The sequence below is a fragment of the Danio rerio genome, chromosome 21 (assembly GCF_052040795.2).
Source record: "Danio rerio strain M-AB ecotype USA chromosome 21, GRCz13ab, whole genome shotgun sequence".
In the NCBI taxonomy this organism is placed as follows: Eukaryota; Metazoa; Chordata; class Actinopteri; order Cypriniformes; family Danionidae; genus Danio; species Danio rerio.
The window spans coordinates 11320652-11338060 of NC_141041.1; the positions used below are offsets into that span (position 1 = coordinate 11320652).

The 17409-nt window shown below is 37.9% G+C and overlaps 1 protein-coding gene across 21 annotated transcripts in view; it reads left to right on the forward strand.

The window, feature by feature from the left end:
• Nucleotides 1–15023, forward strand: part of LOC567670 (putative E3 ubiquitin-protein ligase HERC1) — a 160883-nt gene extending 145860 nt beyond the window's left edge. For all 21 annotated transcript variants that reach the window (XM_087300791.1, XM_087300793.1, XM_087300777.1 and 18 more), the window contains exons 72-78: nucleotides 839–1008; nucleotides 1981–2146; nucleotides 2225–2301; nucleotides 3480–3732; nucleotides 7946–8098; nucleotides 10151–10456; nucleotides 12773–15023. In XM_087300791.1, coding sequence (XP_087156917.1) covers nucleotides 839–1008; nucleotides 1981–2146; nucleotides 2225–2301; nucleotides 3480–3732; nucleotides 7946–8098; nucleotides 10151–10456; nucleotides 12773–12958 — 1311 coding nt within the window. In that variant the 3' untranslated portion in view covers nucleotides 12959–15023. The remainder of the gene's footprint in view (nucleotides 1–838; nucleotides 1009–1980; nucleotides 2147–2224; nucleotides 2302–3479; nucleotides 3733–7945; nucleotides 8099–10150; nucleotides 10457–12772) is intronic.
• Nucleotides 15024–17409: the final 2386 nt, after the last annotated feature.

Sequence of the window (17409 nt, forward strand, 5' to 3'; positions counted from 1 at the left end):
CAGCAAGACAATGATCCAAAACACAGCCAAGAAAACTCAAATGCTTTCAGAGAAAGGAAATCAAGCTGTAGAATGGCCCAGCCAATCACCTAACTTGATGACTCAATAGAAAATACAAAATAAAGATCAGATTTGATAGACGAGACCCACAGAACCATCAAGATTTTAAACTTTGAGAAAAACTCACACCTGAGCAATGCATTTGACTTCATCTTCATATGAGAGGCGTATTTAGGCTGCAATCACAAAAAAAGCCTTTTTGTATATAGTATTAAATACGTTTCAGTAATTTTTATCTTTGTATTGTTTGGGTTTTTACCAAAGTCTGGTTCAATTCCATGTCAACAGCTCCTTTAAAAATATTATTACCAGGAAAAAACAGGACGTGTCCAATACTTATTTTCCTTGCTGTAAATTTGGAAGAGGACGTGTGTCTCTTAAGAGAATCACAGCTGAATTGTTGAAAGTGTTTCAGAAAAAAGCTTCTGCTTTCATCTAAAAACAAACTCATGCATCTTCAGTTTGTTGTGTTAATATTCAGAGCACATGATCATAAAGATAAACAATAAAGACATTTTCCCCACAGCCTTCTTTGCTCATATTCACCAAAGGTGCCAAAATGAATGGAGGCCACTGTACACTGCTGACGTTTCGCAGAAGAAGAAAAAACAACTATGCTCTGACTTCCTGCCAAAATCCTTTTATCGTTTTCCCCGCTCAACTGAATTTGTGTTCAGTGTGAAAGTGTTCTGGTTTTTACCTTCAGACTAATAGTTTTGTGTCAGTCGATATTAGGGCCGTTTTTGTCTGAGTGTGTCATTCTCTGGCTGCTTTCCAGGTCAGTACTTCTCGCTACAGCTCAGGAACGGCCGCCATCGTACAGGGTCAACTCAGAGGCCTGCTGTCCCCGAAAGTCAACACCCTCCCTCTCGTTCGCACTATCGGCAGAACCATGACCCAGGGAAAGACCTATGGCCCTCAGATTACAGTCAAACGCATCTCCACCAGGTACAAGAAATTAGCCTTTAATCCCACTGCACGGCTAATTAAAAAAAAAAAAAAAAAGATTTGTTAAATGAAAGTGGCTGTAATTTAGTTTATTTAAAGTGATACTTTTTATGTAGTTATGTTAAATATTTCAATAGTAATATTTTGTAATTTGATGTATTTTATAATAATATTACAACAATACAAATATTTATAATTGAAATTATGTAATAATGTTCATATTAGTGTAATTAATTAAAAAATATTTAAAATTGTTAAAATTATGATGATTATTATTGTTAATAATAATAATAAAATAGTAAATTATAAATTCAATTTAATAATAGTCAATATATATTTTTAAAGTCAATTATATTAATATATAATAATAATAATAATAATAATAATAATAATAATAATAATAATAATAATCTTAATAATAACCAAAATACATTTAATAAAATACATTAAAAAATTGAAAATGTTTTGTCTATTTCTTATTTTAATTCATATTTAATCAAACTTGGAAATACTTCATGATGTAAAACATTGAAAGTGAAATTTCTTGACCTGGAAAAGTCAACAATGTTGTATAAAGGTATTTTTTATAATAAATATTTTTTTTTCTAGTTATGTCAAGCAGTAAAATATTTTATCAAGTTAAAATTGTGGGTGAATTCATTTTTAAGAAACCCTTATCCCTAATGTTTATTAAATAAATAAGGGGGGGGGGGGGAGAATATTTATGGAGCCTTGGAACATTTTTATGGATTGTAAAGGAAATCAGTATCGAAAAGGTTGAGAAAAACTGGTTTAGAGGAACAGGGGAAGCGTTGAAAGTCCATTTATTTTTGACAGTGTTTTTACAGTAAACGTCTAGTTAAATCTACAGATTTTATTTATTAATTAATTTATTTATTTTACAAAAATAAGATTTAAAAAATTTTAACTGATCACTTCTAAAACACTAACCTAACCTCCTCCAATCCACAGGGGGCGCTCTAGCAAGCCCATATTCGTGCAGATCGCCAAGCAGGTGGTGAACCTGAACCCCACAGAGCTGCGTCTGCCCTCTAGAGCATGGAAGGTGAAGCTGGTCGGAGAAGGGGCCGATGATGCGGGTGGTGTGTTTGATGACACCATCACTGAGATGTGCCAGGTAAATCCCGCTCCTTCTTCTGTTGACTGCATTAAAGAGGGTGGATTTTCATTCACACATTCAAAACTTTTTTTTCAGGAGTTGCAGTCTGGTGTGGTCGACCTTCTTATTCACACTCCTAATAGCACCGCAGATGTTGGTAGTAACACCGACAGGTATGTTGTCAATGCTATTGCATAAGCAGAATGTAATAGATGACATATTCAGGGTTTCACTTTATTTTAAGGTGCCCTTGATACATTGTTTACCTAATCATTTAAAGACCCTGTGAAATTTAAATTTCTAGGGTTTGTTGCATGTAATTATGCAATATTAATTGATAATAATATAGTAAGTACATGTAACAAGGATATTTATGTTTATAGGCTATAAACAAGCTAAATGTACAGCAGGTGACACTTTAATATGAGCATTACCGCTGTGCCTTGTACTGCAGCCGCTCTAAAGGAGTAAGAACGTGCTTTTTAGGTATGACCACAGTTTGTGACTATTTTTATAGGCTATAGGCTACTAAAGTATATAATAATTTAGTTTTTACATATAGTATTGCATTAACGTGCATTAAATTTTTTATACTTTATATAGGCCTAAAGTGAACGCCTCAGTTCGATTTGGAAAGCCTTGAGTGATTGACAGCTAATATTAACCAATATAGCAGCAGGGCAGACTGATTCAGCACGTTTTTAGATAAAAATCAAAACAGGTCTCACTAAAACCCTTATGCAGTCGCACAAATGCTCCCAAATATATTATGATGACGCATAGAATACGTTTTGGGCGCGGATGCGACAAAAATGGTCGCAATTTTGAGCCCTGCATTGTGTTAGAGAATTCCACCTTCACGGCTTGAAGTTCACTTTTGATGGTTGATAAGTCATTGCCTAGCACAGACCGTAGTTTAGAGCGAAATATTTCTGCCAGATCCTGTCGTAGTGATGAGATTATTTCAGTTTTAAGACTCTGAATGTCACCTGAAGCCATATCAAGCTCAGTCCATTGACCCCCTCTGGCTGTATCACTTTCATCCGAGGTTGCGTTAGCTGTTGCAGGCCCCTGTTGCAATGGCTGCCCCTTTATTGCCTTTGTTTTCATCTTTGTTGCACATCATTAGCTTAAAATAAACTCCATTAGGCACAATTATCTGCAGACACTTTGTATTAAGTAAAAATGTGCATTAATTCAAAAAAAAAAATCGCAAATTCTACAGGACCACTTAGCGAACACGTCCTACTCCATAGCTCACCTAACCGGAAGTCCTGGGTTTTGACTTCCAATAAATACACCATTACTGCAGCTTTGATTGTTTTTCCACTAACCTCCATTGTCTGGCCAGATTCTTGCTGAACCCAGGGGCCTTCTCGGATGATCACATAGTGCAGTTCCGCTTCTTGGGGATCCTAATGGCAGTGGCCATCCGAACCAAAAAGCCCTTGGACCTGCACCTGGCGCCGTGGGTCTGGAAGCAGATGTGCTGTATTCCTCTGGGAGCCGCTGACCTGGAGGAGGTGGATCTGCTCACGTACCGCTCTCTTCAGGGCATCTTACACCTGGACAGCAGCGTGATCAATGAAGAAAACTTCACAGTGGTGAGCAAGACAATCTAAAGAGGCTAGATTCACACAAGAAACTATATAGCCTTGTTTCCACTGTCACCCAGTGGGACCCTCTTTAGAGCAGCATCATTTATCAGTGGTGAAAATGAATGACAACTAACATGTAGTAAAACAAACATTATATACCTTATGCAACTGTTTGCTCTAAGGATGTAGACTCCAGTGTTGACATATGAACAGCAGTTTATGATAAAAAGAGTCATTTATTAAAGGATTATTTCACTATTCAGAAATATTTTTTAGGGGGCAATTTACTCACCCCTTTGTCATCTATAAAGCTGCACTGATACTGTAACGCCTGTTTTACACCGCAAGCGTCAGCGGCGCTTGAGCAGAGTGTGTGTGTTTTCGGCGTCTATGTTAACAGATTAGAGCTTTCATACCACACGCAGCAGCAGCGCGTCAGAGCGAGGCGTGAGCGTCGCCGAAGCAGTTGTGCAGAGATAGTTTCGGTGCTGGGTCTATTTTTGACGCGCTGCTCACGCTCAATTAAAGTGACAATGCATTGATAATGACCAAAACACATTGAATGACAGTAAAAAGTAACAATTTTACCCAATAAATGCGTTAATAATGTCAAATGGTTTATATATAGTCATTCAAATGAACTTAAAACGATTAAAAACGGCAACAAACATTTATTTAGGCCCGAAAACCAAATGTAAAACAATTTTATTATCAGTTTTGCTTAAGTTGCACACTAGTGTTGTAGGAGAGGGGAAATAGAATATTTACGGGATTTGTAGTCCATAGTGAAGTGTATTGTGGGTAGTGTAGTTCGACACGCATGCTGGATTATGTGAGCTCGCTGTGTTCTGTGCAGCTGAGCAGAGCAAGAAAGTTTTAATCGGCTTTGTTTTATGTTCACTCGAGTTATTCCTACCGGGAGCTGTTTGCACTGTGAACCTGACAACACGATAATAAGTAAAAGAATGGCATGCATTGGTTAATTTTTGTCCGTCTCATCATCTGCACGAGCATGAATTAACGAACTGTTATTCTGCCGCTGGACATCACTGAAGCAGAGAAAGCAACACTAGTTTGATCATGTATAAATATCATTATAACTATATTGTATAAATATGATTATAACTAGGTCTACAGCAACCTGATAATCAAAAAACAAATGACACAATATCACAGGCGATTGTCCTCTGACTGTAGACACTTCTCATATAAGTTAGCTTGGGAAGCATACAGTACTATTTGATCTATAAAATTTGTAAAATAAACATTTGCAGGTTAAAGAAACAGCATAGGGGGGGCTTTGGTGCAGATGAAAAGTTTAAAAAGTGTATTTGCATATAGAGAGACATGGGTAACTAAATAGAATAGACAGAGATAGGTTGATCTCTGCAGCAGCTGCCGAAGAGCTGCGCGCTGCAGACGCAGCTGGTGTGAAAGGCAAACGCCTGCGTGCTGCTACTGCTCGACATACGCGCTGCTCACGCGCAGCTGATGCTTGCGGTGTGAAACAGGCGTAAGTTGGACGTTTGGAAGTCCTACGTTTTTCTCAAAAGTGCAGTACAGAGTATTGACAGCTAGTGGTTGAACTAGGTATTGCACACCAAATTCACAATATTGAAGTGTTTTTTTTTTTCACCCGGCCCCTCGTTCATTAACTCGAGGCCCAAGCAGTTTTTAGATTGACGACACCAACATCGATCAGGCCTGATGATCAAGTCTTACTGTAAGCTAGTCAGCTACTGTTTGCTCAATGCCTAATGTAACATTGTTATATATATATACACATTTTTAAAGGGAAATAACTAGGCCTGTCCAATATATCGACTTATCTCACAACACATGGACATTTTAGCTGATTGCACAGCCTCTGTCATCTCATCCAGTCTCTATTGAAGGTGTCAGTATGGGTAAAAAACACTATATTATTCACTATTATTTACTATAGCATTTTTTCCTTTGGGTGCCTGAAAACTGAAAATAGATCAGGTTGAGGATGTGACCTGTTCAGTGTCCTGTGCCTCTGTGTTTAAAAGTCTAAATTGTCTTTGTTAAACATGTGATTTTTGTTACTTTTTATTACTTTTTGTTAACATTTTTCATTTATTTGTTTAGGATATACATGTTTTCACATTGAGAGTCCAATGCCTAATTATTAAAATTGCTATATATTTAATGTTCTTAGGAATAACATATTGTGCCCTATCATACACCCGGTGCAATAAGGTGCAAGACCTGTTTTGCGTAATTTGTTGCTAATTACAGACCAACGGCATCCTAATTTTCATTGTTTAAATAGCAAATCCATTTGCACTACTTACACTACTGTAGACTCATTGGTGCAGGGCCGGAGTGGGACATTTGTTAAATGTTATTATTATTAGCAGTCTTATTTATTATATGCATATTTATATTTGATTTAATAAAAACAAGTTTAGATTTGTCTGCATGTTGGGTTTTGGAGCCGTATGCATCACCATAGGGGGTATAAGAATAAGATGTGTGTTTGAATATAGCTCAGTGTTTTGACCACACTTCATTATTATATTTCACTTGTTCATTTGCTGGAAATTACAACTGAATATCTTAAATCAAATCTTTGCGCTTAACAAAAGAAATTAATTATGTTGGCTAATGGATGTCTTCAGTGGAGCGCGTACAACGCCATTTCCTTACTCCACGAAAGTAAAGGAGTAAAGTAAAAAGTAAAAGTAAAGTAAAGAGGCTGAATGGAGGAGGCTTATTATTTATCCTAGCTGCAGATGGTCTGTTTATGTTTTCTCGCTAGTGAAGCATTCAGGTTTTCCACTTACAAAGTCCGCCGTGTAAATAGCAAATGCGCCATGGCTCGAAGCAACTGACTCTTAAAGGGGATATGAGATGAGACATGTTATGCTCAAAACACACCCAAAACTCATTAAGAGAATAAGCTCAAGCCTGTTAAACCATGCGCCACGGTGCAAACTGTATTTTTCATCCTTAAAAAAGCAAAAGTGGATTCGGACAAGCCCTTATTGCTTTTGTGCCATGCGCTTTAGACTTTGCGGCTAGATTGTTAAAATGGAGCCCATTATCTTTCTTTGAAAAAGTGTACTTCCATTATGATGCTATTATGTTTATACTTGCATTACACAATGCGTGCCATGAATTGGTTTTAAAAGGACAATAATATTATTTATCGCAAAAAATTGTTGTGCAATATGTTGTACAACAAAAATGTATTATCATGACTAAGAATAACTGACATTAGCATTGTTTTTCAGATACAAAGTATGTTCACTTTGCATGTTTTTACATCAAAAACAAACATTTTATGGTATTTTTATACTTTAGAAGTATCAAAAATTTACATACAACACGTTTAATTTGTTTTTGACCAAGAAAATTATAGAAATTAACATCCTGGATGACAAGAGGGTGTGTAAATTATCAGGAAATGTTCCTTCTGAAAGCGAATTAATCTTTTAAATTATTCCAGTCCTGTAACTAAAACAAACATCATCATTATTTTACACCAAAAACTAAAACTAGTAGCCAACTTTTTATTTGCTTCTTTCCTGCATGCCTTTATTTTTGATAACATTATTACACAAGGTCCTTAAACCCAAATATAATGATGAATTTTAATGTTTGAATCCCATTTGGAAGGAATATGCATTTCTACTAAATGGCGTGATCTGAGCAGTTTCTCCCATCTCACTATATTATATACTGTTATACTACTGTTATTCTTTCAGTTAAAGCAACAGAGGGAGCTCGTGCTGAGAAAACTGGAGTTATATGCATATAAAACCATATACGTTAACCGATAACTCGTGATCATGCAGATGTGGACGTCAGATATCAACAAAGGCACTGAGAAGTGACACCACACATGTATGATTGATTGAAGATTTATCTTAAAGCAGTCTCTGGAGTTTTCATAAACGTATTGTGTATTTATTATGGCATTTGTTAGCATAAGTAGGCTTTAGCATTACAAATCGTTATATTTTGGGATCAGAATCCTCATTAGATTGCAATCAGGGTTATTTCAGACACTCGCAGGTGTCTGAAATTGTTTTAATTGTTGATGTTGGCTGATATGAAAACATTGGGAAGGAAGTCTGATTAAGCCCTGGAAGTGACAGTGGAAACTGATACGCACTAGCACACTCGCTTTAGGCCCGACACTGCAAATGCTGCTAATGTGTTTTGTTTTGTTTTTTCCTGTATTTTGTAGATGATCCCTCTGGACTCGTTTGTGGCTCACAGCGCTGACGGTACACTGGTTCCAGTGATTCCTGGTGGGCACAACCTGCCTCTCACTTTCTCCAACAGGAATGATTATGTGGAGAGAGCTCTGCATTACAGACTGCATGAGATGGACAGACAGGTATCGTTTACTTGAAAATTAAAGTGTTGTCTTTATGTGCTTAGATACTGCCAATTCTTTTTTTATGGAAAAACACAGTAATGTCACAGATTGGTAACTAAAAAAAAAAAAGTAAAGTACTTGCGTCAGAAATCTGATGATTTCTGACTTATCTGGAATCCTCTATGGGAGTTTTTGGAGAATGTATCTTGATTTTTATTTAATTTTTATTTTAATTTATTAATTTTTTGTTAATTTTACCCTTCACAAAAGACTTGAATTATTAGCAGATGGACAATTGTATAATAGATTGCTATATTATTGTATATGATGACATGAGACACCTATACCACTGTTCTGTCATTGTAAATCTTAAAAAAAAAAAAAAAAAAAAACACAATGGAGGAAAAAAAAAAAAGTAAAGTATCGAGTGAACTATACAGGGTGGGCCATTTATATCAATACACCTTAATAAAATGGGAATGGATGGTGATATTAATGTGTATGTGGCACATTAGTATATGTGAGGGGGCTTGTAAATAAATCATGAAAGTATAAAGTTACGTTTAAAACCAAGCACACCATTGTTTTTCTTGTGAAATTCCCAATAAGTTTATTAAGGTGTATCCATATAAATGGCCCACCCTGTAGATTTAAAAAAAGGAGGGGGAAAACAATTTGAAGAATTAATTTTGAAGGGAAAAAGTTGTGAAACATTAATTTTTCTTTACATTTTTGGTCTTGGTTTTATTAGGCAAAACAGTGTATACACAGTACATGTAAAACATTGAATTATTTATGTCAGATTTCTTAAAATGATGCTAAAACTAAACATTTGGAGTGTATTATCTGGTCTCAAAATGAACAAATGTGAACTAAAAGAAAAACAAAAGATTAAACAAAATTAATGGAATATTAAATTATCGTATTGCTAACTTCGGCCAACAGTGCTGTTATGCTAGCATATTGCAGATGTTAGTGTACTAATACCACAAATTCAACACAACGCGAGTTATATGAAATCAATTTGATGCAAAACAAATGAAATAAATACATTTTGAAAACTACTAATAGATATCCCCAGTTTATTGGTTGCAACAATAATTGGAAATGTCTATATATTCTCTCTTAGGGACCTTAAGTGCAGCAGAAATTTGTTTTAACCTTGGCCAGATCTGTGCCTTGCCGAAATTCTGTCTCTGAGCTCCTCAGGCAGTTCCTTTGACCTAATGATTCTCATTTGCTTAGACATGCATTATGAGCTGTAGGTCTTATATAGACAGGTGTCTGTAGCTTTCCTAATCAAGTCCAATCAGTATAATCAAGCACAGGTGGACTCAAATGAAGGTGTAGAACCATCTCAAGGATGATCATAAGAAATGGACAGCATCTCAGTTAAATATATGAGCGTCACAGCAAATAGTCTGAATACTTATGAGTAGGGCCAGACGGAATCTGCAGACGTTTTTTTGCTATTTCTGCTGAGAATTTTGGTAAAAATCTGTGGATTTCTGCGGAATTATTTCGGGAGTATCCAACGGAGTATCATAACTAAAACCTTAATATATTAAATAAAAAGTTATAAATTACTAAATAAAAACTGAATAAATTCAGATTTACACATTTACTCAAATAAATAAACAGAATTATTAATGGGCTAAAAATCTTTAGTAATCTGCGGAATTCTGTGGAAAATATGCAGATTTCTGTGCGCGCAGATTCCACGTGGGCCTACTTAGGACCATGTGATATTTCAGCTTTTTTTTTTTTTTTTAAATCTGCAAAAATGTAAAAAATCTGTGTTGTCCTGTCAATATGGGGTGTTGTGTGTACGTTAATGAGGAAAAAAAAAACTTAAATGATTTTACCAAAATGGCTGCAATATAACAAAGAGTGAACAATTTGAAGGGCTCTGAATACTTTCCGTACCCACTGTATGTATGAAAAAGCAAAAATCCCCAAATCTCTGGTGCTTGAAAAAATTCTCACCTTAATCGAATGCTGTTTGTGTGGCTTTGCTGTATATAATAATAGCATCAGTAAGTCAGTGTATATGTGTGTGTGTTGCTGTAGGTTTCAGCGGTGCGGGAGGGCATGTCCTCCATCATCCCGGTTCCTCTGCTCTCCCTCCTCACGGCTCGACAGCTGGAGCAGCTGGTTTGTGGCCTGCCTGAGGTCTCGGTGGAGATGCTGAAGAAGGTGGTCCGATACCGGGACATCACCGACAGTCACCAGCTCATTGGCTGGCTGTGGCAGAGCCTGGAGGAATTCACCAATGAGGAGAGAGTCCTGTTCCTGCGCTTCGTCTCCGGACGCTCCAGACTGCCTTCCAATCCAGCAGACATCACTCAGAAGTTTCAGATCATTAAAGTTGATCGGGTAAGGCCACTGGGAATTGTAGATTATTTTTATAATAATGATTAACAGATAACAATAGAATATATCAACCATTTGATCATTATTTAGAGCAATTAGAATATTTATTTGCCTATTTTTTTCTGAAAGAAATGTCTTGCAGACCAAGTTTACATGATTAAAAATAAATGAAAACCAGTTATAGTGAAATATTATTATTTATATTATATATTAAAATGTACAGTAATTTAATCCCAATATCACACTCGTAGCAGTGCGATGTGACTGTATATCATCATTGTATATCATCACACATGCCTCCAACTATTGCCGATATACAGCCCCATCACACTGCTACTCGTGTGATATTGCTCATTTATATATTATTCATATTTATAGAAAGGTTGTTTGTTTATATCAATCTTGCTAGTAGATTTTGGCCCAATCCCAATTTTATTTTTGTGCGAAATTTAGCAGTTTTTTTTTAAAAGCATGACGATAAAACACGAACGCTGTAATGAATGTATAAATTTGTGGATCTCTTCCGGGTGCAGCTATGCTGCCATTGTAGCTGGTGTAATGTGGGAAATTTTCTTACCCCTTGGTTTCAAGTGTGGTCCTGAAAAATCTCTCTTTCGAGGGGTATGTAGCCCTTCCCCTGAGCCCTATGCTTTCAAGCTAAAGAGAATTGGGACACCCCTACCCCCTTCACGTGAATGCGCAAAACGAAGGGTTGGGGTAAGGGCTAAGGGGTGGAATTGGGATTGGGCCTTAGGGTGCTTTCACACCTAGACTTTTGTTTCGGAACCTGTCTCGTTTGCCCAGTGAGCGCAGTTTGTTTGGCATACAGTATGTGAAACCTGCAATCACGCTCAGATGCGCGCCAAATCAATCTGTCCGAGATCTCAGAGACTTCTGGATGCCCGCAAATGAGTGATAATCTCTCGGAAATCGTGCGTCTCCCTCCCGGCCCTCAAATACGTCACGCACCCTTAATCCAGGCTTCACCCCTCCCCACTGCATCCCTCCTCGCTCTTCAGACATGTCGCTCGCACCCTGTCAACAACCATCTCCCCCAACGGTCTTCACATAAGCCAGCCCCCAGTTTTTATATATTGTCTACCAATATAAGGAGAGTTTACTCGCACGTGACTTGTTTTAGCTATTTCGGTCCGTTTAGAAACTTTGCCGTGTGAAAGCAAAACCGCACCAAGAACAAAGAGCAACAATGTAACAATTTTTATCCCTGTTTCGGAACCAATGAATCGATTCACAGGTGTGAAAGTACCCTTAGGGTGCTTTCACACCTGTGAATCGATTTAGTTTTTCCGAAACAGAGATTACAATTGTTACATTGTTGCTATTTGCTCTTGGAGCAGTTCGCTTTCACACAGCAAAGTTTCTAAACGGACCAAAAGAGCTAAAACAAGTCACGTGCGAGTAAACTCTCCCTACATTGGTCAGAGTGTCAGGGTTTATTTTGCAGCGTCCCGCTCAGCTGTTAGGAGAGGTCGTGGTTTGGTGGTGATTGACAGGGTGCGCGCACGCGACGTGTCTGAGGAGAGACGCGGTGGGGAGGGGTGAGAAGGGTGCGCGACGATGCCTATTTGAGGACCGGGAGGGAGATGCGAGATTACCGGGAGATCATCACTCGTTTGCGGGCATCCGGAGACTCGCGAAACTTCCCGCCCTACTCATAATTCTCTCTTCATATAGCCGTATGCCTATTACATATCCATAAAACACTGTGATATAACAGCGCTCGGATCAGATCACTTTCTCACTGCAATCGAACCGCTCCAGGGTTCGTTTCAATCGAGCCGAGACCACCTCATTCAAGCGATCTCGGAGCGATTACTTTGGTCTGGAACAGAGCGCGATTGCCTTGTTCACATATGCCAAATGAACCGCTCTAACTGGGCAAACGAGATACGTTCAGAAACAAAAGTGTAGGTGTGAAAGCACCCTTAGTAACTAAAAGGAACATTAAAAAAAGTTACAAAATTGTCTATTTCAATTTGGGATAAGTTAGTGGTCATTTTTGTTAATTATTTATTGTGGGTCCATGCTAAGGTTAGACTTCGGTTTATTTTTATTTTTTGTAAAACAAAGGAAAAGAATAAAGTGATTAGTAAATGGACCCAATCTCAAGGGGTTGTGCTTTTGATTTATTTATGTTACCTCCTTAACCCCCTAGACCAGGCTCGTTTATCTTCTAGTTATCTAATTTAATAACCTGGCTAATAAAGGAGCCTAGATGATAGTGAGCCAGTCATGCTGTACCACTGTATACTGTACTAAATATTGATACTGCACTCTCTCTTGATGTTCGGTCAACAGCCTGTGAACGGTCTTCCTACAGCTCAGACGTGCTTCTTCCAGCTCCGGCTTCCTCCCTACACAAGCCAGGCCATTCTAGCCGAACGCCTGCGCTACTCCATACACAACTGTCCCTCCATTGACATGGACAACTACATGCTGTCACGCAACACTGACCCGGCGGACGCCTCTGACACTGAATACTGACCCGCAAAAAAAAACAAAGCACAAAATAACAAACTCATACAAGCCTGCAGTTGTACTTCCTTCTCACACTTGCAATACAATTCTCAGTCGCAAAAGCCTCATTTGTATTCTCTGCAGTACCCAGAATGCACTGCAGGCGTCAGTACTTCCACCAGGTCAAAGGGAGATTATTTAAGGAATTTAGGTGTTTATTCAATTTTGTGTCATATTCATGTTTCTGAATGTTCCTCAAACTCTATAGTACACCATTACAAGCTCTGTGCCTGGAATGGTCGCGCGGTTTCTCTTGGCGTTAGCGACAGAAAGTGGGGTCGGTTTATAGGTGAGCACTCGGCAGCTAGCTTTCTGCCCCGGTTTATGCCAAAGGCTTTTAAACTACTGTACTGTACATGATACCTTCCGACTTGGTGGGGGGAAAAAACAACAACAAACAAAGAAAGTACTGTGCGCCTGAGAGATTTGAGCCTCAGAGCAATCGACGTTAGGCTGCTGGGCGTTTGTATCAAGCTAGCTGGTATCTTACATGAATGTATACTTGCAAATGCCATGCACGTGTGCACTCAAACCTACTTTTGTTTGCCAAATAACTGTACACTAAATAGGGTTTAAAGGGTTGGATTTGCTAAAATGAAAAACTCTTTCATTTACTTACATCAGGGGTGTCCAAACTCTGTCCTGGAGGGCCGGAGTCCTGCATAGTTTAGCTCTAACTTGCACCAACACACCTGCCTGGAAGTCTAGTATACCTAGAAAGAGCTTGATTAGGTGGTTCAGGTGTGTTTAATTAGGGTTGGAACTAAAATATGCTGGACACCGGCTCTCCAGGACCGAGTTTGCACACCACTGACTTACATTAATGTTGTTCCAAACATAAGTTGTTCACTTTATGAACAGAAATGAAGACTTTTGTAATAAAATCTAAGGGATTTCTGACCCTCTATTGAAAAGTCCTGAAATCCTGATGCTTCAGAAAACTTGTTTTGAAGAGAGAATTTTGTTTAGGCTCTTTTTCATGTCTAAATATTGACCAATGAGCAATGTTTACATTCAGATTTGGTCACAGAAGCTCAGTCATGCTTGCTTGATGTAGAACCAATGAGATTCATTCTCATGCATCACATGGCACATTAGACGTTTGTTTTTGTGCAATTTAAGCTTGTTAATCCAAAAGTATTATTTTTCATTATATAAAAGCATCTATGTCATATTCATATGGATTTTGAAGTGTTTGATTTTAGTGAACTCATGGAAATCTCTCAAGTTTGATTCAAAAACATCTTTCTTATGTATTTGGAGCATCATGAGGGTGATTAAATGACAGAATTTTCATTTTTGGCTAACCCATCATTGAATTTTAGCCTTTTTTGCAACTGTGAAGCAGCGCGTGTGGAGACGTGTGGTGATTTTTGTGTTTGCGCATTCTCACAGAGCGGGAGTGCTGGTTTGTTTTGCTATGCTGATCGATCATCAGTGTTATTACGTGTTTTTCAGGCTTGTATGCCTCAGTGCTGGATGTAAAACATGTTTGGACTGTTTTTACTCACACGACGAACGTGTGTTTGACAGAGGAGAGAGTCCTCTTTACTCTAGAAGCTTTGATGACTTCTGTATGCAGTGGTTTACATTATTGCTAAATTATTGTTATTTTTTTTGTCCTGAAAATATTTATCTGAGTGAGCTTTTTGTGTCGGAAAAGAGAAGGATGAGGACTAATGTGGCTGTTGCGCTGTTTTGCACTTTAGACCTGTATGCATTGCGCTTTAGCATAAGAGGAAAATCTTATTCACTATAATATTTACAGATTTCAGACTCTTTATCTAGAGATTCTCTTAACCCGAGCCACTACTGATATACAGTAAATTATTGTTATTGTTGAAATGTTGAATCTCGACAATGAAAGAATTTAAGGTTGATCCATTAGGCTACGATGGTGGTATTTCACGATCCTCAAATTACAAATTAAGCCATAAAACAAGAAAATCTCCATAAACTGTATGATATCTCTGGGCGATGGCCTCTCAGATGGAAGATGCACTGTACTGTAAATTAAATTTTGTGTATAGACTTTGGTGTCGGCTTGGTAAGTCATTTTAATGTGATCACATTTGTTATTTTCTGAATATATAAAGAAAAGCTAGGTGTTGCTCTTTTTAAATGTTTTCCTGTTTATGTTACAGCCATTCTAGTGCAGTTAGAGTCTCCAGTTTCCACAGACAAGACCAGGGAATGCTCCTCCATTTCTTCTGAAATGATCGACTATATCTGGAGAACTGGAAGTGGCACTTCAGAAATGCTATAGAGACAAAATGTCAGGTGATTCATATGTGGTACATACAGAAAAGCTGTGCTGAACAAACTGGTATATTGTAATGTGTTTTCTAACCCATAACATTTTTAATGCAGTTCTTTAAAGTGAAATACAAGCATTTCAAGAGTTCACACTTAGCTGATGATCCATCAAAAGCTTACTTGGCATGCTGACCAGAGAGAGAGCCTTGAGCTCAAGGGATCCTCGAGCCCAGGGCTCCCTCCCGTTCGTCGAGCGAGAGGAAAGCTTGAGCTCAGGTAGATCTCTAAAACTCCCTGGCTGCAGTAGCTAAGGGAAACACTTGAGGAAGAAGGGAGCTAGACGAGTACCTGATTGGTAAATCTGTTACATGTATGCACTATGGATATCTTTGGATGGTGGATAGAAACCAGAGAATCCAGGGGAAACCCACGCAAACACGGGGGGAATTTACAAACTCCTCACAGAAACACCCACAAGCCTGGCGGGGACCAGGGCCTGCAGTGTTCTTGCTGTGGGGCTAACAGTGCTAACCACTGGGCTGCCATGCCGCCCGATCTATAATAAAGGAGGAGAAATAGGAAGGAACGGGGATTTTTTTCCAAACGAAGATAAATGTGGACTGGAGATTGTGGTTATTTAAAGTAACTTAGGAATCATGAGATTGGAAGATCATTGTTGGCTAATGCAAGACCGGCTGTGGTAAATCCTAAGCATGTGATTCTCTTGAAATTAGTTTATAAATAAACTTCACAGAGTGTGAACAATGTAGCCCAATTTCCAGTTGAGTTACCAGAATTACCAGTTTGAGTCAATCTGATATCCACCCTATTTTCATGTTAGAGGTACGGCAGCCAATTGTAATTTTAATGTCATTTAGCTGTACAAAACAGCTTGTTATGCTGCTTGAAATTGCAAAGTGGTCTTTTTATTATTTTAAGGTGTTGACCTAATTCTTGGGAATGTGTTGTCTGGTTTACAACAGCTGGATCTTTTGAGTCAGTTTTTCCACAGTGAATCACAAAAATACGGTGTGAATAGTGTAGTTTAATTTTGACACAAATGATTTCTGTCAAAAAATTTTATGTGGAGATAATAGATTTAATCACAACAGATTTACAATGATCACAAATTCCAGGATTAATTTTGTAATAAGCATAAATGCAAATGATGCAAACAAACAAAAACATGAAAAAAAACACCCCAACCTGTAAGTATACAATACAGTGGTAGTCAAAATTAATTTTTAGTTAGAATACATTGCTTCGGGGAAAAGAATTCCCCATGAAGTGACAGAAGAAATAGCCCTAAATCTTGTGAAATTGTCCTTTTAAAACAAATCTGGTTCAGCACAAATAATTTTTATTCGTTTTTGTATTTAAATAATAGTTAAAACAGCTGAGTTACCAGTTTAAATCTATTTGTTATCCATGCTATTTTCACATTAGAACAGAGACAGCCATGTGTACTTTTTAAGATTGGCCTTTTTCTCATGTTGTGAGGTACATCCAATTAAAACAGTCCTGAAATGAGGAAAAATCAAATCCACAGGGAGCTGATTGGATTGCTGAATGATGGGCCTTGCTAGCAAAATGAAGGAGGCAGAAGACATGCCCTAATAGCCCCGCCCAAAAGGCCTTTCATGTGACCAGAAGGGAAAGGAGAAAGTCATGGTATTTGATAAAAGATTGTGAGAGCAAACTATTTCTTCACAAAATAATGAAGTGCACAGAAAGTTAGGACGATTCTAAGGGCCCATACATTTAGGGGGCCCCAGAGACATTAGCTCCTTTCACACAGTGATACCGGTAAATATATGGAAAATTTTCGAAACAACTTTACCGGTAAATTCAAAAAAGCGCTGTTCACACAGACGAGGACCTTACCGAATTTTTCCGGAAAAGTAGTAAACATAGTAAACGAAGTAAACATATTTAACATAAATATTCACTTAACTGAACCACTTTAAATCATACTCATACATTCATTTTCCTTCGGCTTAGTCTTTATTTCAGAGGTTGCCACAGAGGAATGAACCACCAACTATTCCAGAATATGTTATATGTAGTGGATGTCCTCCCAGCTGCAACCCAGTACTGGGAAACATCCACTTATACACACTCATACACTATGACCGATTTTGTTTGCCCAGTTCACCTATACC